Source organism: Pseudonaja textilis, chromosome 4 (assembly GCF_049901715.1).
Source record: "Pseudonaja textilis isolate UNSWEBS1 chromosome 4, rPseTex1.2, whole genome shotgun sequence".
Taxonomy (NCBI): domain Eukaryota; kingdom Metazoa; phylum Chordata; class Lepidosauria; order Squamata; family Elapidae; genus Pseudonaja; species Pseudonaja textilis.
Genome location: NC_141993.1, coordinates 87,473,594 through 87,497,385, shown reverse-complemented (window position 1 = coordinate 87,497,385; position 23,792 = coordinate 87,473,594). Strand labels below are relative to the sequence as shown.

At 44.0% G+C, this 23,792-nt stretch overlaps 1 protein-coding gene across 2 annotated transcripts in view; it reads left to right on the top strand.

Annotated features, from left to right (window-relative positions):
* Positions 1–23,792, top strand: part of VWA5B2 (von Willebrand factor A domain containing 5B2) — a 63,164-nt gene that overhangs the window by 20,218 nt on the left and 19,154 nt on the right. Inside the window, exons 4-11 of one of the 2 annotated variants that reach the window (XM_026722759.2) lie at positions 615–834; positions 4,285–4,439; positions 10,156–10,287; positions 11,478–11,602; positions 17,379–17,555; positions 19,215–19,325; positions 20,605–20,807; positions 23,622–23,736. In XM_026722759.2, coding sequence (XP_026578544.2) covers positions 615–834; positions 4,285–4,439; positions 10,156–10,287; positions 11,478–11,602; positions 17,379–17,555; positions 19,215–19,325; positions 20,605–20,807; positions 23,622–23,736 — 1,238 coding nt within the window. Of the gene's footprint in view, positions 1–614; positions 847–4,284; positions 4,440–10,155; positions 10,288–11,477; positions 11,603–17,378; positions 17,556–19,214; positions 19,326–20,604; positions 20,808–23,621; positions 23,737–23,792 lie in introns of both variants that reach the window. The other variant, XM_087933622.1, reaches the window with a different exon arrangement.

The window sequence follows — 23,792 nt, the reverse complement described above, 5'->3', positions numbered from 1 at the left end:
TCTGGTTATTCCAGAGGAGGACCTAGGAGCCTCCTGATGATGGCCACTTATGGCTGATTGAGTGATTTGTTCCTGTTGGGCAAGCGGAAGTTGCTGCAAAGACCATAAGGCAGCATATGCTTTTGAGGTTTGCATGCTCTGAGGGAGGTGAGAACTATATCAGAGGTTTACCCAAACTAGACCACCGTTCATCATATTCTGAGATCTGAAGTCCAGACATCTTAGAGTTTCCGAGGTTCAGAAGCACTGATCCAAGGTAAAAGAAAGAGTGATCTATGCAACTATGCTAGAGGATGATAACATGGGTTTAAGTCATTGTTGAAAGACAGTTTTTTAAAAAAACACAGTATCCTCTCTGCTCAGAGGGATAGTTGTCCTAACTTTCCTTCACTGTTCTGTGCAACGTCTTCTGTAAGATTGTAAATGTTTGAAATGACTTCAATACCTGGTTTAAAATTGTGCCACTCTAATGGTCGTGATCAAATAGGGACAGGAAGAAAGGGTGCAATGATTCCAGTTCTCTATATCCAGTTCATAAAAGAGGTGGTTGGGTTTTTTGTTTTGTTTTTTGAAAGACGCTGGATATTCGTAACTATTTTCTCTCTTCTACCTAGGACACTTGATCCTTGATGGAGACCAGGCACGGTCTACTTTCATCATCAGCGCAGGCCTCCTTGAGCCCTCCGAAATCCTGACTGTGCTCTTCAGCACCAGCCAGGAGCTGGCAACCCTGCCCAATGGTGCCATGCATGTCTCCTTCCCATCTGTACTCATGCCTTTGGTCTTAGCCGTGCCTGAAAGTGAAAGTGAAACGAGAAGCTTGTGTGACGACAGGTTGGCCCTATGGTGATTTTCATGACTTTCTCAGAGTCTATGGAGTTTGGAGAAAAAAGCCGAAGATTATTAGGGGACAGAAAATAACTGTGGCAGTAATGGGGGAGGGGGAAAGGGTTAAAGGCTCTTCCCCCCCCCCACTCCATCTTAGTTTGGAAAGCTCTTTGAACAATTTGAATAAGCCGTAAGTGTGGTAGGAGTGTGGATGTGTGGATGTCTAAACTTAAATCTCCACTCATAAAATCCACTGTTGCTTTCAGCTTGAGGCTCAAAGTCATTTGAATGAACCACAGTGGAGGGCGAATGAGTGACTATTTCCTGCAAAGTAAACAAGTAGAGACCTTGGAGAATATAACAGATTAAAAAAAAACACAACAGATAACAGATAATCAGAGTTGGAAGGGACCTTTTAGGTCATCTAGTTCAATCCCCGGCCAAGCAGAAGATCCTACACCATTTCTGACAAATGGCTGTCCAATCTCTTCTTGAAAGTCTCAAGTGATGGCGCTCTCATAACTTCTGAAGGCAACTTTTGTTCCATTGGTTGATTGTTCTCCCTGTTAGAAAGTTTCTCCTTATTTGCAGGTTAAATCTCTCCTTGTTCAGTTTCCATCCATTGTTCCTTGTCTGGCCTTACAGGCACTTTGAAAATAGCTTCACCCCTTCCTCTCTGTGGCAGCCCCTCAAATATTGGAAGACTGCTATCATGTTTCCCGGTCTTTCTCTTTGCTAGACTAGCCAAGTCCAGTCCCTGTAACCATTCGTCATATATTTTAGCCTCCAGTCCCCAAATTATCCTGGTTGGTCTTCTCTGTACTTTTTCTACAGTCTCAACATTTTTTATAGTGTGGTGACCAAAACCGGATGCAGTACTCTAGGTGTGGTCTTACTAAGGCTTTATAGAGTGGTATGAGTACCTCACTTGATCTTGATTTTATTCCTAGGTTAATGCAACTAAGGATTGCATTGGTTTTTTGCGCGGCTGCTGCACACTGCTGGCTCCTATTTAGCTGGTTGTCCACTAAGACTCCAAGATCCCTCTCACAGTTACTGCTATTGAGCCTCGTTTCACCCAGTCTATATGTGCGCTTTTGGTTTTTCTTGCCAAAGTGTAGGACTTTACTTTTCTCTACACTGAATTTCATTTTGTTAGATATGACCCAATGTTCTATTCTGTCAAGATCCATCTGGATCTTGAGCCTATCTTCTTGGGTGTTAGCTATTCCTGCCCGTTTAGTATCATCTGCAAATTTGGTAAGTTCCCCTTCTATTCCCTCATCTATGTCACGAATGAAGATAATGTAGATAATATAGGTAAGCCAGACACTCTGTGCAGTGTTTCACAACCTTGGCAGCTTTAAGATGCATGGACTTCAAACTCCCAGAATTCCCCAGCCAGCTTTGTGATACCCTAGGCCTGTGATGGCGAACCTATGGTACGCATGCCACAGGTGGCATGCAGAGCCATTTGTGCCGGTACGCAAGCTGCAGGCAAACTTACCTCACTATCCATGCATGCGCCTCACAGCTGATTTTCAGCCAGTTTGAGGCCTTTTGTGGCCTCCCAAAGGCTTGAAGAAGGCTTCTGCAGGCCGAAAACTAGCCCCGTTTCATCACTTCCTGTTTTTCTGAAAATACCGGAAGTGATGAAACGGGGCTAGTTTTCGCCTGCAAAGCCTGCAGAAGCCTTTCTTTCGAAAAAGGCATCAAACCGGCCAAAAATCAGCTGTGAGGTGCAGTGCAGGTAAGGGGGCAGCGGGGGTGGGTGGCGATTGTGCATGCATGCATAGGGAGCATGGGGGCGCATGCATTGCCTTCTGGGTGCTGGCATGCGTGCGTGCGTACAATTTTAGGCACAGGAGCCCAAAAAGGTTAGCCATCACTGCTCTAGACCTTCTCCTTCTTAGACTTAGACCAGTTTCTGCAACCGTTCTTTATATTATAGAATAACAGAGTTAGAAGGGACCTTAGAGGTCGTCTAGTCCAATCCCCTTCTCATATAGGAAACCCTATACCATTTCAGACAAATGGTTGTCCAGTCTCTTCTTTAAAAACTCCAGCATCAACAACTTCTGAAGGTAAGTTGTTCCACTGATTAATTGTCTAAATGTCAGGAAATGTTTTCTTAGTTCTAGGTTGCTTCTTTCCTTAATTTCCATTCATTTTCTTGTCTTGCCTTCAGGTGCTTTGGAGAATAGATTGACCTCCCCCCCTCTTTTTATTGGCAGACCCTCAAATACTGGAATACTCCTATCATGTCATCCTGCCCTGATCCTTCTCTTCATTAAACTAGACGTACCCAATTCCTGCAACCGTTTGTTACATGTTTTAGCATCCGGTCACCTAATCATCTTTGTTGCTGTTCGCTGCACTCTTTCTAGAGTCACAATATCTTTTTTGTATCATGGTGGCCAAAACTGGATGTACCATTCCAAGTTATATGGAATTTTAAACACATGCCATTGTAACCAATAGTACTACAAATAACAGTGGATAGACCCCTTGACCTTTGGAGGGGGTCAATATAAATATACTTTTTGTAAAACAAAATATTTGGGAGGGGGTCAATATTGACCTCTTGGGGAGCTGTCCCCTTTGAGGACTCTATCCATCCAATAGGGAGGACATTTTGATAACCAAGTAAGAAGAAAACATCAAGGAAAGAAGAGAGTGAAATATTACAAGCACAATACCCCCAAAATATAATCATGAGCAAGTTTAAGTGAGTTGTACTAACATTTAGCTTTTCCACCGGTGTTTTTTAATGGAGTTTGTTAAAAAAAAATCTACTTTTGTAAGAGACACCTGACCTTTATATTATAATGAGCACATTTTCTTAATCTGCACATTTGTTCTCAAATATTTTTGTTTGCCTGCCATTTTACCCCCAAATCTCTATAAGATTTAGTCATATTGGTCAGGTTGACGTGTTAAATATTGGTTATGTGAACCCTAACTGTAAAACACTGTAAACTTCCTGTAACCCCCGCCCCCCACCAAACAAATGCTATATGTCATGGTTTCAATCCCAGAATTACTTCAGATAATATCTCTCCAGTTTTTTTTTTCCTCCTGTAATTTTCACAATATTGAAATCAAAGTAAATGGGCAAGTTTTATTGAAACAATAAAACTCTTCTGGTGATATTCACTTTCAAAAGCTTTCCTTCCTATTTTTCCATCTTCCTTCCTTCCCACCCACCCACCCCTCTTCCTTCCTTCCTTCCTTCCTTCCTTCCTTCCTTCCTTCCTTCCTTCCTTCCTTCCTTCCTTCCTTCCTTCCTTCCTTCTTTCTCCTACCCTGAGAAAATGACTTTTGAAGAGGCTTTGAAAAAACTTCTGAAGAGACTTTGAAATATGTCTTATCTCCTAACAAACATTGATCAGTTTCACAGGGCAAATGGGGTTGGGATATGGTAGTCAGCAGTGTGACATTTTTCTTCTGCTTTAGCTCCACGAGTTGTTTTGGCTCTGCTAGTCTGAAGAGCGACCCGTCTTTTCATACGCCTCCCAGTGACCCTGACATCTTCAGAGGTGATGTTTACAATCCCTTCCCCTACGAGTTCAGCTTCGAGATGTTGGTTAATGGACCGTGTTTGCTGGCAGGTAGGATATGGGCTTCTGTTTTCTCGAGTTTGGCTTTTGGAATGCATCTCCAAAGAGATTAGGAGAGTTCTTAGAATTATCCTTAAGGTTATTGGTTCCTATGGGTCTCCTGACCAGATTATAACGAGGTCCAGTCCTGAATTTTAGTCAGTGTTCAGACAGTCCCCGACTTATAACATTTCTTTTAGTAATAGTTCAAAGTTACAGCGGCACTGAGAAAAGTGATGTAGGGCCATTTTTCACATGACCATTGCAACATCCCCATGGTCACATGATCAAAATTCATACACTTGGCAACGGACTCATATTTATGACGATTGCAGTGTCCCGGGGTCAAGTGTTCTCTGTTTGAGACTTTCTGCCAAGCAAAGTCAAATGGGGAAGCCAGATTCACGTAACAGCCATGTTACTAACTTAACAACTGCAGTGATTCACTTAACAGTGTGGCAAGAAAGGTCGTAAAATGGAACAAAGCTCGCTTAACAACCGCTTCATTTAACGACAGAAAGTTTGGACTCAACTGTCATGGTCCGTCAAGGACTACCCATAATAAAAACGTGGTTTATGTCATGGGTGGACTTTGGGTGAAACATTGACCCTTGGATAATCGGGAAGATGTTCTTCAAAAATCCTTCACATCAAAGGTTAGGGCCATGATGGCGAACCTATGGCACGCGTGTCGGAAGTGACACGCAGAGCCATTTCTGCCGGCATGCGAGAGGTCACCCAGAACAAACCCACTGCGCATGCGCGCATGCCCCCCGCCAGCCAGCTGCTTGTTGGGTATCTGTCGCGCATGCGTGGGGGGAGAAGTATGCATGGGCGATGCCTGTGCATGCATGGGGGGGACGGGGCACATACGGGAGGGATTGTGTGCACACGGTCATAGAGGTGTGCAGTGGGGGGTGTCGCATGTGCATGCGCAGAGGTGCATAGCACAGGGGTTGTGCACGCATGTGCGTGCACGTGCAGTGTGTGTGCGGGGGAGTCGCACGCGCAGGGGAGGTCGCATGCACATTGCATTATGGACGCAGGCACTTTTGGCACCAGACGAGGAAAAGATTAGTCATCACTGGACTAGGGCTTAGGCAAAATAAGGATTATTAAAATAGCTTTATTCTCTGACTTAGACCTTTTTTATTTATTTTACTTACTTATTTATTTGGTTTGTCAATTGCTTACAAGATAATAGGTATAAGTAAAAACATAGTTGTGAATACATGGATACATATAAGAAAAAAATAGGACAGGGACGGTAGGCACGTTGGTGCGCTTATGCACGCCCCCTACAGACCTCTTAGGAAAAGGGTGAGGTCAATAGTAGACAGTCTAAAGGTTTGGGGGTTTGGGAAAGGAACCACAGAGTCAGGTAGAGTATTCCAGACATTGACCACTCTGTTGCTGAAGTTGTATTTCCTGCAATCAAGTTTGGTGCAGTTTACCTTGAGTTTGTATCTATTGTGTGCTCTTATTTTGTTATGGTTGAAGCTGAAGTATTCATTGACAGGTAGGACATTGCAATGTATGATTTTATATACTATACTTAGATCAGACAGAAGGCAGCATAGTTCTAGGTTGTCTAGGTCTAGAATTTCAAGTCTGGTGGCATAAGGTATTCTGCAATGAGTAGAGGAGTGGAGAACTCTTCTTGTGAAATATTTCTGGACTTTCTCAACTGTATTAATATCAGATACGTAATGCGGGTTCCAGACTGATGAGCTGTATTCGAGTATTGGTTTAGCAAATGTTTTGTATGCTCTAGTTAGTAGTGTGATATTACCAGAGAAAAAGCTACGTAGGATTAGGTTAACAACTCTTAACGCCTTTTTGGCTATGTAGTTACAGTGGGCTCTAGCACTTACCCTTAAGGGCATTCTTCCCCCAACAATATCTGTACAGGGTGATGTCTCTTATTGTAAAGGTATCTGGGACAGAACGTGGGAGACTGAGTGAAGTAACACCGCCTAGTGAATGATTAGACAAGATAACAGCACTGCATCTTGTTAAGTTAGTAACACTGTTGTAAAGTGAATCTGGATTCTCCCTTGATTTTACTTGTCAGAAAGCATAATCTCTAGGAATATTCGTTAATGGCCAAGTGTGATTGGACACACAAGGAATTGTATAAGCTCTCAGTGTACGTATAAAGAACAAAGTGGTAAGTTATAGATCATAAATCATGAGAAACAATCAGAAATTGTAAGATACAAAGAACAAGAGATAAATCATAAAGATACTTACAGGACAAGGTAGTAGGAAAGATGAGTTGGAGGAAAAGATGACAAGGATACGTGTCTTCCTCAAAATAAGACCCAACTGGAAAATAAGCACTAGCACGATGCTCATAATATAAGCCCTACCTCCAAAATAAGCCCCAGTTAAGATTGTCACCCAGATGAATGCGATTAATACCGTATTTCCCTGAAAATAAGACCTAACTGGAAAAATAAGCCCTAATGTGTCTTTTGGAGCAAAAATTAATATAAGGCCCGGTCTTATTTTCGGGGAAACACTGGGTAATAGCAAAAGTACATGGGTAAATTTCTGTAGACAGTGGGAATTTGGCAAAAAGGGGTCACATGACCCCAGGGCATTGCAACCATCATAAATACAAGGCACATGCCCAACTGTCCGAATTTTGATCACATGACCATGGGGATGTGACAATGGTCATAGGGGTGAAAAACGGTTATGATAATTTTTTTTCAGTGTTGTTGTCACTAAATAAAAGGCTGTAAGTCAAGGGCTGTAAGTCACATGGAGTAGCTCACTGAAAATGGGATAGAAGAGAGGAAACTTCTTTTTCATAAGTAGGATTTTAAAAAAAATCTTCATTGCTGAGTCTGTACTATCTCATGAAAGGATGATATATGCAGGGGAGAAAAAAACAAGCGAAGAGAGGATGTGAAAGCCACTTCTGGGAGTTCGGAACATATATTTTCAGATCTAGAAAGAAGTAATCCCATTAGGAATTGGCTGGAGTCCCAGGTCTTTGAAAGATGATCTCACCATGCTTCAATTTAATCAAAATGTACTGTACTTCTAAACTAAGGGATGGCTTCTTTGTGGCTTGAACATAAAAATGTAAAAAAAAAGGCTGCAATGTTAGCTTGAGAATTTATTCGATTCCATGAAAACACTGTTGCTGGTTTATACACTGCTCAAAAAAATAAAGAGAATGCTTAAACAACACAATGTAACTCCAAGTCAATCACACTTCTGTGAAATCCAACTGTCCACTTAGGTAGCAACACTGATTGACAATCCATTTCACATGCTGTTGTACAAATGGAATAGACAACAGGTGGAAAGCATAGGCAGTTAACAAGACATCCCCAATAAAGGAGTGGTTCTGCAGGTGGTGACCACAGACCACTTCTCAGTTCCTATGCTTTCTGGCTGATGGTTTGGTCACTTTTGAATGCTGATGGTGCTTTCATTCTAGCGGTAGCATGAGACGGAGACTACAACCCACACAAGTGGCTCAGGTTGTGCAGCTCATCCAGGATGGCACATCAATGCGAGCTGTGGCAAGAAGGTTTGCTGTGTCTGTCAGTGTAGTGTCCAGAGCATGGAGGCACTACCAGGAGACAGGCCAATACATCAGGCGATGTGGAAGAGGCCGTAGGAGGGCAACAGCCCAGCATCAGGATCGCTGCCTCTGCCTTTATACAAGGAGGGAGCACTGCCAGAGCCCTGCAAAATGACCTCCAGCGGGCCACAAATGTGCATGTGGCTGCTCAAAGGGCCAGAAACAGACTCCATGAGGGTGGTATGAGGGTCCAACGTCCACAGGTGGGGGTTGTACTTACAGCCCAACACCATGCTGGACGTTTGGCATTTGCCCGAGAACACCAAGATTGGCAAATTCGCCACTGGCGCCCTGTGCTCTTCACAGATGAAAGCAGGTTCACACTGAGCACATGTGACAGACGTGACAGGGTTTGGAGACGCCGTGGAGAACGTTCTGCTGCCTGCAACATCCTCTAGCATGACCGGTTTGGCAGTGGGTCAGTAATGGTGTGGGGTAGCATTTCTTTAGGGGGCCGCACAGCCCTCCATGTGCTCGCCAGAGGTAGCCTGACTGCCATTAGGTACTGAGATGAGATCCTCAGACCCCTTGTGAGACCACATGCTGGTGCGGTTGGGCCTGGGTTCCTCCTAATGCACGACAATGCTAGACCTCATGTGGCTGGAGTGTGTCAGCAATTCCTGCAAGACGAAGGCACTGATGCTATGGACTGGGCTGCCCATTCCCCAGACCTGAATCCAATTGAGCACATCTGGGACATCATGTCTCGCTCCATCCACCAATGCCACGTTGCACCACAGACTGTCCAGGTGTTGGGGGGATGCTTTAGTCCAGGTGTGGGAGGAGATCCCTCAGGAGACCATCTGCCACCTCATCAGGAGTGTGCCCAGGCACTGTAGGGAGGTCATACAGGCACGTGGAGGCCACACACACTACTAAGCCTCATTTTGACTTGTTTTAATGACATTACATTAAAGTTGGATCAGCCTGTGGTGTTTTTTTCCACTTTAAATTTGCGTGTAACTCCCAATCCAGACCTCCATGGGTTGCTAAATTTGATTTCCATTGATAATTTTTGTGTGATTTTGTTGTCAGCACATTCAACTATGTAATGAACAAAGTATTTAATAAGAATATTTCATTCATTCAGATCTAGGATGTCTTATTTTTGTGTTCCCTTTATTTTTTTGAGCAGTGTATATTACCAGTGTTCAGGGATGGTATTCTACCGGTTTGGACCACTTCGGGTGAAAACGGATGTTAAAGTTACATCTGGTTCACCGAACCAGTATCTCAACCGACTGGCTGGCCCTGCCCACCCCTCCCCTCCCCTCCCCTCCCCGGAGTCTCTATGTGGCCCATTTTCAATGGAGATAAGTGCAGGGTCCACGTGGAGGTTCTGGGAGAGGGAAAAATAGGCCTTCTGGAAGTCCAGAAACGGGCCTGTTTCCAGCTTCCAGTGGGCCTCCAGAGCCCAGGGGAGGCTGTTTTCGCCCTCCCAGATGCCTGGGAGAAGCCTCCGGACCCCTTGGGAGGCGAAAACAGCCTCCTGGGCTCTGGAGGCATACCGGAAGCCAGAAACAGGAAGTTTTGGTAGGCCGTGCCCACCATGGCCACACCCACCCAGCAACCGGGCAACGAACCGGTTGCTGGGATTTTTGAATCCCACCCCTTCCAGTGTTGTAGTAAAATTTTTGATACTTACAAATCAACACTTGTGCTGTTGTGTGAATCAAGTGTTGCTCATGGAGTAAACAAGGAGTGACTATTTTCCACCTGAGCGTTGAAAGGGCATGATGGATCAGCAGTTAAAGATGCTGAGCTTGTTAGCTGGAGAGCTGGCAGCCTGGTGTTTGAGATCTGAGCTCTCTGCCATGGGGTGAGCTCCTGTTACTTGCTCCAGCTCCTGCTGACGTAACAATTTGAAAGCATGCAAAGGCGAGTACAGTAAATTAATACGGACCACTTTGATGGGAAGGTAACAGCGGACCATACACCTTTGGTGGATAGTCATGCTGGCCATATGACCACAGAAATTATCTTTGGACAATGCTGGCCAAGAAAAGATATGAACACTGTGCCCTAGAGTCAGGCATGACTGGATAGGGAAACCTTAACCTTTTCAGTTTTCAACTAAGTGACATTTCAGCAACTTAATTTTCTCCTCTTCCTTCGTTGCTGCAGGACTAGAAAGCCCATCTCACACTCTTCGAGCTGATGCCAATCCATACGCCAATTCAGCATCAACGATATGCATTACCTTGGCAGATAAGCACAGTTATGACAAGAACCTGGAAATCATCTTACATCCTTCTGGTAAGAGATCCTTCAAAATCAGTCTAAGCAAGTTATAGCAACTAAGGCAAGTGTGTCATGCCCCTGTTGGAAACTGACTCGGAGGAGGAAGTAGAAAAGCTGGCAGGGAATGGGAGTGTGGCTCCATTGGCTGTGGAAGCAACTGGGGAAGGGGAAAGTCTGGCTAGGCAGAGCAGAAGAGAGGTAGAACAAGGGAGAGGGAATTTAGAGGAAGATCCAGGCCCACCTCCTCTTCATCCTACGGCATGCAGGGAGGAATGGAGAAGAGAGCAACAAGGGTTGCCAGGCTTACGGGGGAGGAAGGGGCCCTGATTCCCTTCATTAGCTGCAGCTGGGAACACAGTATATTAAAAAGGCAAGCTGCATGCAATCAGCTGTTGGGAGCAAATGTGACTTTATCTTGTATTGTTGTGACTTATCTGTGTTCCTGGCGTCTTCCCAACTGTGTGAGTTTTGCCATGCTTTCAAGTTTGCAATCCCTGCCCCTGCCCTGCCAAACTAATTACTTCAGTTTGGTTTGTTTGGATTTTAAGTTACAGTTTGTGTGTACCTTGTTCTGGACTGAATTTTCTAAAGTCAAAGGCTGTTCCTGGGAGAGTTTTTTCTCCAGCTCGAAGGTAACCTGGACATTGGGGGCAAAGTTGGAGATAATAAAGGGACTCTTATTGCTTATCTGACTGTGTTGCCTTTGTGCCACGTCCCGGATCATCACACAGTTCCCAAACCTTTTCCTTCTGTCAGCGTTCCAGAAAAACTCGACTCTAACAAATAACTCCGAATCAGACACATTCTCAAAGTTCCTTTTTATTAGAGTAGTAAACTGACACATCTGGAAAAACCTGAATCTTGAAAGTCCCAGGTTTCCCTCCGAAAAGTAAAATATTACAAATCCACCCCCTGCTCCCGTCATTCCATCACATGCTCTAATCACCCTCAGTCTCAACTTGAGACGTCCTCTTTACTCCTCCTCAGCCAGGTGCGGGAACAACATGACCTTGACTGTAAAAAAGAATGCTATTATGTCTAACCACATATGCTCCATGCCATAGGTTCACCATCACGGGTATAGGGTCTCTTGCTTGATCAGGGGGTTGGACTAGAAGACCTCCAAGGTCCTTTTCAACTCTATTATTCTGATACGACTGAATTATTCTGACTGTTGGGTATCTTCCTCATTTTCCCCCCTGAAGAACCTCATCACCCCCACCTAATTATTGAAGATGGAGCCATGACTTATGGTGAATATGAGGCACACATAAGGAACCGCTGGGATTATGCACGGATTGCCAAAAAAGACACTGATGGAGAGAGACAGGTAAGAAGGGGTGTTTTTTTGGGAGGGGGTGTGTGTCTGTTTTGTCCAGATCATGTATATTTGGTATAGATAGATTTGAATGATCAAGACATACCAGCAGTTCCTTAGATCAGGAGTCCCCAACCTATGGGCCACAGCCCACATGTGGGCTATGAGGAGTTTGCAATTGGGCTGTGGAAATAGCCGGTGAGCTCATGTGTGTGTGTGTGCATGTGCATCTTTGCTTACACGAGCAGCGTGCATGCGCATGTCCTCCATGTGCATGAGCAGCAGGTGTGCATGAATGCCACACGGAAATGGAGCTTACCGGCACCGATTCCCACCTCCTCTGTTGTCTTCATCTGTGTTCTCAGTCGAGCTGATTTATTTCATCCGCAGAATAACTGCCTCCAAATGGGAAGTCATATTTCCCTTTGCGCTAACGAAAGTCCGCAGGGTTTGTGGGTGACCTGGTTTTTTTTTAACTGCTGGAAACTCTTGATGATCCTACTTTGTAGCTCCGGGGCTTTAAGTTATATTCAGGTCTATTCAGAGGTCCATGAAGGGGCAAGTTAATTTGATGGCTTCATGGATCCTCCTTCAGAACAGTTTTAATATGGGTTGCTTCCTGTGGTGCGATTCAACCGGTGTAACAACCAGTTTGGTGAGTGCACGCTATTTAAAAAAGCCCGTTTTATGTACACTGAGAGCATTTGCAAATTCCACGTGTGTCCAATCACACTTGGCCAATAAAGATTTCTCTCTCTTTCTCCTCTCACTCATCTCTATCCATCTGCTATGCTAACTAGGCAGCTACAGGCCCATCAAGAGGGATGAGGCTGCCTCCTCACAAGTAGTCGGGATGACCTTGGCCAATAAAAGAATTCTATTCTATTCTATTCTACGTTCTATCCTATCCTATCCTATCCTATCCTATCCTATCCTATCCTATCCTATCCTATCCCATTCGAATCCATTCCATTCCATTCTATTAAAATTAAAATTAAAATTAAAATTAAAATTAAAATTAAAATTAAAATTAAAATTAAAATTAAAATTAAAATTAAAATTAAAATGGAAGGGAAGGGAAGGGAAGAGAAGAGAAGAGAAGAGAAGAGAAGAGAAGAGAAGAGAAGAGAAGAGAAGAGAAGAGAAGAGAATAATGGAATGGAATGGAATGGAATGGAATGGAATGGAATGGAATGGATGGAATAGAATAGAATAGAATGGAGTTGGAAGGGACTTTGGAGGTCTTCTAGTCCAACCCTCTGCTCAGGCAGGAAACCCTGTACCATTTCAGACAAATGGTTATCCAACATCTTCTTAAAAACTTCCAGTGTTGGAGCAGTCACAACCTCTGGAGATGGATCTTAGTACAGGTAGTCCTTGACTTACAACAGTTTGTTTTGTGACCATTCAAAATTACAACGGCACTGAACAAGTGACTGATGGCTGTTTTTCAGAGTTACCACCTCTGCAGAATCCCCACAGTCACAGTCAATATTCGGCTGCTTGGCAAATGGTTCATATTTATGACAGTTGCCAAGGTCACATGATCCCCTTTTGCAATCCCCTTCTGACAAGAAAAGTCAAAATGGGGAAGCCGGATTTTCTTTACCACTGTGTTACTAGCTTAACAATTGCAGTGATTCACTTAACAGCTGTGGCAAGAAAGGTCGTAACATGGGGCAAAATCTCTCTTCACAAACGTTTTACTTCACAACAGAAATGTTGGTGCTTCGTTGTGGTCGTAACTCTTACTACTGTTTGTTTAGTGCAGGGGTCTTCAAACTCAACAGCTTTAAGACTGGTGGACTTCAACTCCCAGAATTCTTCCTCCAGTCATGTTAGTTCAGGAATTCTGGGAGTTGAAGTCCACCAGTCTTAAACTTCCCAAGTTTGGAGACCCTTGGTTTAATGACCTGTTCGAATCTCAGCATCACTGAAAAAAAGTGACTTATGACTGGTTTTTCACACTTACGGCCATTGCAGCATCCCCGTGGTCACATGATCAAACTCTGGGCACTGGACAACTGGCATGTATCTATGACAGTTGCACTATCCTGGGGTCATGTGATCGCTTTTTCTTCTTTTGAACAGTTTTATTCATGTATAATATGACATACAAAAAGAATACAAAAGCAAATATTAAGGGAATTAGGAAAGGAGAAAGGGAAGTGGATAGTGGGGGAAAGTAAGGGAAAAAGAAAAGTTATGGCATTGATTTCTTTGTTTTTAAGTTTTTTATTTTTTTAGACAAAGATAAACATAACATTAACAAAAAAACATAAAACCATCTTTCAATTTACATACAGTGTGTCGGTCGGTACAAATCTCTTGTATACTATCTTTACAGTCATTCCTATATTATAAATCAACTATGTATATTTATACTATTATCGTTATTATTTGTTTATTAGACTGTTACTAGCATGCCATCATTTTATACGAGCAAATCCCCATTTTTACATAAACTATTTTATAACATTCATTTCATCATCACCAATCTATTCAAAAATTATCCTTACATTGCTTTGTCTAGAAATGGCAATGATTTCTGACTCCTTTGGTGCAGTAAAATAAGGCATTATGATCTACACTCAACTTTTTACTTTTTCATATTAATTGGAAACTAACCATTTCTATAGCAACAAATCTATCTAATTGGAAAAACCCGAAATCAAATTTCATTTTTTTCCCTACCTGTGCTGTCTAGACAGTATATAGTTAATTGGGAATTGAGATAGTTAAGTGAGAATTGGGAGCTGTCCCCTTAAGGGAATGCCTCATGGTAAATGTAGTTAATGCATCATGGGAAATGTAGTTCATGTCATGTGGCCACATCTGTAATCCTGATTGGTCACTGAGTTGACCCTTGGTTGGGTTGCGGGAGCTTCCTTGACTCTTGCCTGGACCCCAGCTACCTGCTGGTGTCTTATCCTTTGCTCCATCGTTATGGGATGAAGATCGCTATACTTTCACACTAGGAAGTCAGCTATGCGAAGATTTGGACATTAGATGAATCTCGACATAACTGTGAGTTACACCTTGAGAACGCCTTGGATCCAATAAAGGAACTTTGTACGGAAGCCTTTGTAGAGTTTGCCTGTCTGTCTTTATATTCAGCCAGCAATTTAAAGACAGAACACCACCCCAAGCACAAAGTCCAGAAGTGTAAAAATGAAAGTATTTGTATTTTTCTTTTCCTTTAATCAAAGCAGTCAATTTAGCCATCTCTGCTAACTCCATCAGATTTTGCAGCCATTCATCTCATTGCGGGGATCAAAATGTCCTTCCATTTCTGTGCCATTGGCAACCTATCCAGACGTCTTCTGATTAACAAAGTCGGGGGAGAGCCAGAATCACTTAACGGTTGCATGATTCGCTTAACAACCATGGCAAAAAAGTTTGTAAAATGTTTGCGCACACTTAACCACCTCGCTTAGCAACAGAAATGTGGGGCTCGGCCATAAGTCAAGGACTACCCGTAATCATTCTGAAAGGAAAACACTTTCATCTAACACGTTAGAGGAAAAGCTAGATTAGATATGGGGGTAAGGCGTTTTTAATCGTAAGGAAACATTTTGTGATCTGCGGTATTTTTAGATTGCGCCAAGAGAGATGTTAAAATGGCAAAATGTAGTCGATAGTAAAAATATCTGCAGCCATAGAAACGCAGTCTGAGAATCAGTAGTTAATAAGCAATCTGTGATGACCCAGGGTGGGATACAAAATAAACACAGTCACAAAAAACAGGTAAAGCCCCTTTTATTCCTTCACTTTGCTTCCAAGCTCCAAATATCTTTGACCGGAGACAAAAAAACCTCACACATGAGCAGTTACAAGAAGGAGAAAATGCTAAAAGTGCCTATAAATTATAAAGAGTAAAAAACAACACAAACCAGGCAAGATAAGGGCTGGAGGACATCCACAGATAACAGAACACACACTGGAAAAGACGCCAAACTCAAGAGAAGAACCATAAACTAGAGATATTTCCATGCTTTGTTTCCAGCACTCACCAGTACACGTGTCCGTCCTCTTATCCAGTTGTCACAGCTGCAGCCCATGAAGGCCCCCTCCTCCCCAACAGACCATGTCTCTCCCTTATCCTCTCCTCTCTGCGTGTCCTAGGATGGAGAGGGGATGGGCCTGGGTCCTCCTCTGACTGCTCAGCTGGCATCTGCCCTTCCCCAGCCTCCTCCACAACCTCCGGAGCCACACTTCCACTCCCTATAGGCTGTTCCTCCTCTCCCTCAGAGTCAGACTCCACCAGGGGCATGACACAATCCATAATGTGAGCACTATGTACACTGCAGCAATATTGATACGTCTCAAAAGCCTAGCACGGGTGTCTGCAACTCACGGCTCCGGAGCTGCATGCGGCTCTTTGGGCCCTCTGCTGTAGACTCCCTGTTGGGTGATACCACCGCTGGTTGGCCCTGCCCCTTGCCCTCTCCTCCCAGTCATTCCTTGCCTGGCCTGAGAAGGTAAGGGTGACGGCGGGGGATGGAGAAGCGCCCAGGGCTGATTCTCCGGCGCCTCACTCTTGCTGGAGCTTCTTCTGGCCCTTATGGTGCTGGGCGTGCCTCAGTCACTTACGGAGATGCACAACCGGCTCTCTGCCCTGACACACTGCCCCAACCCGGCCTCGGTAACACAAGGGCTGGCAGGGTGGGAATGGGATCCAGGAGGAGGGGACAACTGACAGGGGTTTAGGGCCAGGGGTCGTGAGATGAGATGGAGAGGGAGGAGGAGGGTCAGCCGGAGGGAAGCCTCCACCACCACTTGCACTCGTTCCTCAGCCAGCCTGGATTTCCAAAAAGTTGCCAAGAAGAAAGAAAAAGCGCCCTGCCCACCTGCGTTCTTTCCTCTGCTTCATTTCCTGGGTTTTTAGCACAGCTGATTGGCATGGCAGAGCTGTTTGCTGTGCCTCAGCCGCAGTGGTAGGATTCAATTGTTTTTACTACCGGTTCTGTGGGCGTGGCTTGGTGGGCATGGCTTGGTTTGGTGGCATGGCTTGGTAGGCATGGCAGGGGCAAAACCCCCTCCCCACCCCACTAACCTGCTTTCCAGCTCCGTTCTCCTGTGCAGGGCAACCAAAGACCCAGCTGATCAGCTGGGACTCGGGAGGCGGAGAATAGATGGGGTTGGCGGGGCCAGTCAGAGGTGGTATTTGCCGGTTCTCCAAACTACTCAACGTTTCCACTACCGGTTCTCCAGAACTGGTCAGAACCTGCTGAATACCACCTCTGCCCTGCTGTTTTAATCACCGGGTCTGCAGTAGAAGGTAAGTAATTGAGTTGAAAAGAAAAAAAATACATTTGCCAAGAGTCAAGAATCATAAGGTGCAACACTTAATAATAGACATAGGGTACAATAAGCAATCAATACTATTCCTATTCCAATTTCTATTTTTATTCCTACTTTATTCCATTCCATTCCATTCCAATCCAATTCCTATTCTATTCTATTCTATTCTATTCTATTCTATTCTATTCTATTCTAGGGATAAGTCTTTCAATGCTCATTACCCATGATACATAAATGGCAGAGCCTCTATTTTAAAATAAACGCAACTCCCCAAAGTAGGGGATTGAAAGAAAGACGTTTATTTAAAAACTTCCAAGAGGCAAATGGAAACATCCTTGGCTAGATGGACTTTCCCTGATGGCAACCAAGAGATTTGGGTCCTTCAAAGTTGCCCAGGGCTTTTAGATCATCTCCATATCAGGGAAACAAAAGTCTCAAATTTTAAGATCTCCTTTACGGGTTTTCTTCTTTTTCTTGCTTCTAGGTTGCCTTTGTCCAGAAGAGATTCCACAAAGACATTTTCTACAACCCTGTCCTGATGCTGAATTTCTGCCCCGAGATAAGCAGCGTTTCTACTAACGTTCAGACGGTGACCAGGGAGATCTTCTTCCTTGTTGACCAGACGGGAAGCACAAGTGGCTCCAGCATTGATGGGATCAAAGTAAATAGATTCTTACATTAGCGATACGTGAGAACCTGCCTTTTAAAAAAGAGTCATAACCATTGGATAAAGACCCCCTTGAGCTGAGTTCAGCTTAACTCCACGATCGTATCCATGTAGCTGTCTTAGCAACTTAACAGAAGTGATTTCCCATTGCCTTCTTTCTGGAATGAATAAATCTAATTTAATGGCCAGGCATTCTTTAATATGATGATTCCTTAATCACCTATTTAATCATTTACCCCTTCTGTTACATTTTATTTATTATTTGGTTTGTCAATTGCTTACAAGATAATAGGTATAAGTAAAAACATAGTTATGAATACATGGATGCATATAAGAAAAATAAAAGAAACAATGGGACAGGGATGGTAGGCACGTTGGTGCGCTTATGCACGCCCCCTACAGATCTGTTAGGAGATGACACTTACATGACATCTTACATGACACTTACCACTTAATGACAACTTTTGGAAGTTGTGGAATAAAGAAAATAAATATCCCAGATGGACAATTTCAGACGTGTTTTTTTTTTAGAAAAAAATACTAAATATGATAGGACTTTTTTTCTAACTCAGAAGTGAGGGACTTGGCCTGGACTGCAAAATTGGAATCCAGGTGTTAATGGGAAGAGTAAGGCCAGTTTTCCTTGGGAGTCAATTTTCACTTTAGGTTTTCTTAGCAACAAATACAGAAATGCTTTGCCAATGTTGTCTTCCACAATGTTTTTTTCAACCTATCTGCCTGGTCTGGTCTAGACTTTTCTGATAAGCTCACTTTCAATTACTAGCCAGGTTTGGCTCTCCTTAACCTTATGAGGTCAGGCAAGGCAGCTGGGTGCTGCCATATGGCATGGAATTAAGAACATAATTTGCATCTGGTACAATATTTGTATCTCCCTGCAGTCTGATTGTTTGCTGCGTGGAGTCACTTGCTTAGGTTGGGCAGGGATTGAAATTAAATTAATTAATTACAGCGAGTGCTCCAGAATGAGGGTTGCATAGTAGGATAGGATAGGATAAGATAGGATAGGATAGGATAGGATAGGATAGGATAGGATAGGATAGCATAACAAGAGTTGGAAGGGACCTTGGAGGTCTTCTAGTCCAACCCCCTGCTTAAACAGGAAACCCTGTTCCATTTCAGACAAATGGTTATCCAATCTCTTCTTAAAAACTTCCAGTGTAGGAGCATCCACACTTCTGGAGATAGTATTGAAGAGAAATGTGGATTCTCAGGATAACATAGTTGAAAGGGATCTTGGAGTCCCTTGGACTCCTCCTCAAACAGGAACCGCTGTACCATTTCAAATAAATGGTTGTCCAATCTCTTCTAAAAACCTCTAGTGTTGGAGTACCCACAACTTCTGAAGGCAACTCATTCCGCTGATTAATTGTTTGGTCAGGAAAAATTTCTCCTTAGTTCTAGGTTGCTTCTATCCTTGAAAGTGAATTAGTATCAGGAAGATCTAGGTCTTCCCTCAGCTAGAAATCTCCAAGTCGCTTTGGGCAAGTTGCTCCCCTTTCAGCCCAGCTTCCTTCATATGCTTGTCATGGTGGGGGATAAAGAATGCTATGGAGGCCACCTTGGTCTCCCGCAGGAAGGGCAAGAAATACCCCTGCATGATAACCTTGACTTTCTCTCCCTCTTCCTGTGCAGGATGCTCTGGTAGTGGCCATAAAGAGCCTTCCTTCCAGCACGTTGTTGAACGTGGCAGGCCTTGGCCCCAACATCAGGCCTGCCTTCAAGATGAGCAAGCCTTGCAATAGTGTGAGTACCTACTCCAAGGTGGCAGAACCACCCCAGGGCTGCGCTGGGAATTCATTAAATTTGACAGAACTCTCCGTGACTGTTCTAGGACAGGGGTCAGCAACCTTTTGGACCTCAGGGACCACCAAACTCATAATTTTAAATCCCGCGGACCACTAATATGAATTTTGACTGACAGTGGCCTGCTGATGTTGGAGAGAAAGAGAGAGAGAGAGAGAGAGAGAGAGAGGAGGCTGTGATGTTCTCAATTTCTCCCTCCCTCCCTCCCTCTCTCTCACACACACACACAAAATACACACACAAATACACACACAGAGAGGTCTATTAATTAATTGCTTTGGGAGTGACATTTCTCTACGGTCCACCAAAATTTTCTTGTGGACCACCAGTGAGCCATGGCTCACCAGTTGGTGACCACTGTTCTTGGCCAGTTGCTGCTGGCTTGCTATGGCTTACAGGAAGAATGTCCTGCCCCATTGCAAGTCTTCTCTCTCAGCAGTCTGATCAACCTAGCAACCAGCCCTTTGATTAGGATTTATTTATTTATTTTAATTTATTTATTTGATTTGTCAATCGCTTACAGGATAACAGGTATATATATAAACATAGTTATGAATACATGAAATGGATACATATAAGAAAAATAAAGGAAACAATAGGACAGGGACGGTAGGCACGTTGGTGCGCTTATGCACGCCCCCTACAGACCTCTTAGGAAAGGGGTGAGGTCAACAGTAGACAGTCTAAGGTTAAAGTTTTGGGGGTTTGGGGAAGAAACCACAGAGTTAGGTAGAGTATTCCAGACATTGACCACTCGGTTGCTGAAGTCATATTTCCTGCAATCAAGTTTGGTGCGGTTAACCTTGAGTTTGTCTCTATTGTGTGCTCTTGTGTTGTTATGGTTGAAGCTGAAGTATTCGTTGACAGGTAGGACATTGCAATGTATGATTTTATATACCATACTTAGATCAGACCGAAGACGGTGTAATTCAAGGATAATCAAATCTTGTGGGTAACTTTGAAATCTCTGCCTGGTAACTTAAATCCACTGCATATTGGGTAAAGGGTAAAAATAGCCTAGCTGGGCTTCATTTATTTTGGGATGAACAGGTCTAGCAACAGGCTAGAACAGACACGTAATTTAATTGGGGTAACTGCTGGAATCCTGACACCAGAGTTCCTCGGCCTCTGGGAGTTGAAGTCCACAACTCTTAAAAGTTGCCAAAGCTGGAGACTCCTGCCTTATATTGTCTCTGTAAGCTGTTTATTATCTCCTCAGGACATCGTGAGACTGGCCTGCGAATATATTCAGAAGCTACGGGCTGATGTGAGTGGCACCAGCCTCCTTGCTGCTCTGAATTGGAGTTTGGGACAGCCCCTCCGCCGGGGATATCCACGGCAGCTCTTTATCCTGTTGGATTCCAGTGTGGAAAACCCAGGCAAGGTTATTGAGCTAGTTAGGAGACAAGCAAGCACCGTCAGGTACGAAGTTATGTCGACCGGCCTCAAACTTGGGGCATTTCTTTTTCCCAGGCTGCAAATGTTACCTTCCCAGATGTCTGGCCCTTAGAAACACCTTTAGGAAGAAAAATTTCCATATTGTGAGCTTTAAAAGCCAATAGACCAGTGGTGGGATTCAAAAATGTTTACTACCGGTTCTGTGGGTGTGGCTTGGTGGGCGTGGTAGGGAAGGATACTGTAAAATCCCCATTCCTTCCCCACTCCTGAGGAAGAAGGTTCCTGCAAAATCTCCATTCCCTCCCCACCCCACTAACCTGCTTTCCAGCTCCGTTCTCCTCTGCAGGGCCACCAAAGAAGACCCAGCTGATCAGCTGGAACTCAGGAGGCAGAGAATAGATGAGGGCGGGGCCAGTCAGAGGTGGGATTTGGCAGTTCTCCGAACTACTCAAAATGTCCGCTTCTGGTTCTCCAGAACTGGTCAGAATAGCACCTGCTGAATAGCACCTCTGCAACAGATACCTGCCACAAACAACTTGCCTGAAAGTTCAAAATAATCCACACTGAAAATGTGTAGAAGCAATTGGGCAGACAAACTGAGGAGGGACCTTCCCCCGCTCCCTTATATGGGCACAGTGGAGTACACTTTCAAACCAGGAAGGGGATCACAATAGCGTCCTCCAAATGATGTGCAGTTTGCCACTGCTGCCCATTGCATAACACAGCTGACCCTAATGATATAATCTGCACCATTTGTGGGATGACACACGCCCAGGGAATAGGAGGCTAAAACATATGGGGGAAAAAATTGCAGGAATTGTGTATGTCTAGTTTAAGAAAAAGAAGGTTTAGGGCTGACATGGTAGCAGTGTTCCAATATTTGAGGGGCTGCCACAAAGAAGAAGGGATCCATCTATTTTCCAAAGCACCCGAAGGCAGGACAAGAAGCCATGGTTGAAAAATAAGCAAGGAGAGAAGCGACCTGGAATTAAGGAGAAATTTCCTAATCAGTGGGATGGCTTGACTCCAGAAGTTGTGGGTATTCCATCACTGCAGGTTTTTAAGAAGAGATTGGGCAACCATTTGTCTCAAATGGTAACAGTTAACTGGTAATCAGAGTTGGAAGGGACCTTATAGGTCATCTAGTCCACCCCACACCCCCCGAGCAGGAGACCCTACACCATTTCTGACAAATGGCAGTCCAGTCTCTTCTTGAAAGTCTCAAGTGATGGCGCTCCCACAACTTCCAAGGGCAACTTCTGTTCCATGGGTTGATTGTTCTCACTGTCAGAAAGTTTCTCCTTATTTCCAGGTTGAATCTCTCCTTGTTCAGTTTCCATCCATTATTCCTTGTCTGGCCTACAGGCACTTTAGACAATAGTTTGACCCCTTCCTCCTCTCTGTGGCAGCCCCTCAAATATTGGAAGACCTCTATCATGTCTCCCCGGTCCTTCTCTTTTCTAGACTAGCCAAGCCCAGTTCCTGTAGCTGTTCTTCATATGTTTTAGTCTCCAGTCCTCTAATCATCCTGGTTGCTCTTCTCTGCACTTTTTCTAGAGTCTCAAAATATTTTTTATAATGTGGTGACCACATTTTATAATGTGGTATAGGGTCTGCTTCTTGGACAGGGGGTTGGGGTCTCCTCTTGGGTGGGTTGGACCTGATCACTACCGGTGGGCCGTGAAAACATTTTGGTGGGCCGCAGAGAAATCTCACCCCCAGAGCATCCCCACAAAGCAATTAATCCAGGCTGCATGGGAACACAAGGCTGCTCAGCCCACATGGCCCGTGGGAACCCTCCCCGCCCACTCACTCCTTACCCGGTAAACTTGCCTGCTAAATTGCTATTTTTCCTTTTTCCGACCATCATCTGTTCTGCTGTGCCAGGAGATTTAGATTAGCTAGGAAGCAGGAAATGGTTGGATTTCTTGCTTTCTAGGTAGTCTTTAGATCTTTGGCTCAGCACAACCGAACCTCCCTTAGGACTGAAGGTTTGCTTGCAAACAAATTCAGTGCAGACTCACGGCAAGCAAATTTGAGAGACTGAGCTAGCCGATGGCAGATAGATAGATCACTGAATGATTCTGTGAGCAACTTGATCTGCTTGCTCTGCCTGATTTTGGGTAAAAGTTGCTCTTTTTTAAAAATAAAAAATTCAATATTTATATGCATGGTGTGTTGTGAGTTAATTTTGTGAGTTTGCTTGCAAGCAAATTTTATGTGACAGACTGAGCTAGCTGATGGCAGATAGATAGATCTCTGAATGAATCTGTGATTCTGTGAGCAATTCAATCTGCCTGATTTTGGGTAAAAGTTACTCTTTTTTATAAAAAATTCAGTATTTATATAAATATTTATAATATTTACATACAAGCCATGCCCAGCCAGTCACATGACCACCAAACCATACCCACAAATTAGGCCATGCCCACAGAACCAGTTAGTGGTCCCTGGGATCTAAAATTATGAGTTTGGTGGTCCCTGAGGTCCAAAAGGTTGGCGACCCTGGACTAGAAGACCTACAAGATCCCTTCCAACTCTGATTATCTGAAATTGAAGCTAGATGGACCCTTCCAACTCTGTTATTATGTTATGGTGTGATGCGTGTGATATCATTTGCAATGCCATTAAGCCAATTCATGCCTGAAGAACAGCTGGAATTAAGAAGTCGCAGCTTCAACTCTGATATATTGGTGATAAGGACAGATGTAACATTTGGCAACAACCAAGATGTGGCATGACTGGACCAGTGCATACAACCAGCGCAATTTAGAATGAGATGAATAAAAAAAAAAGTGGCAGTTTTGTCTGTAAAGTCCAGTCTTTTACTTCTTACAGGTGTTTCACATTTGGCTTGGGGTCTGCTGCCTGCCATCAGCTCCTCAGGAGATTGGCCAAAGTTAGCAGAGGCCAGGCAGAATTCCTCAGCCCAGGTGAACGGTTGCAGCCTAAGGTACGGCTCTTATTCCTTGGATGATGCTTTTTATTTGATCATGGGTTCTGATCCAG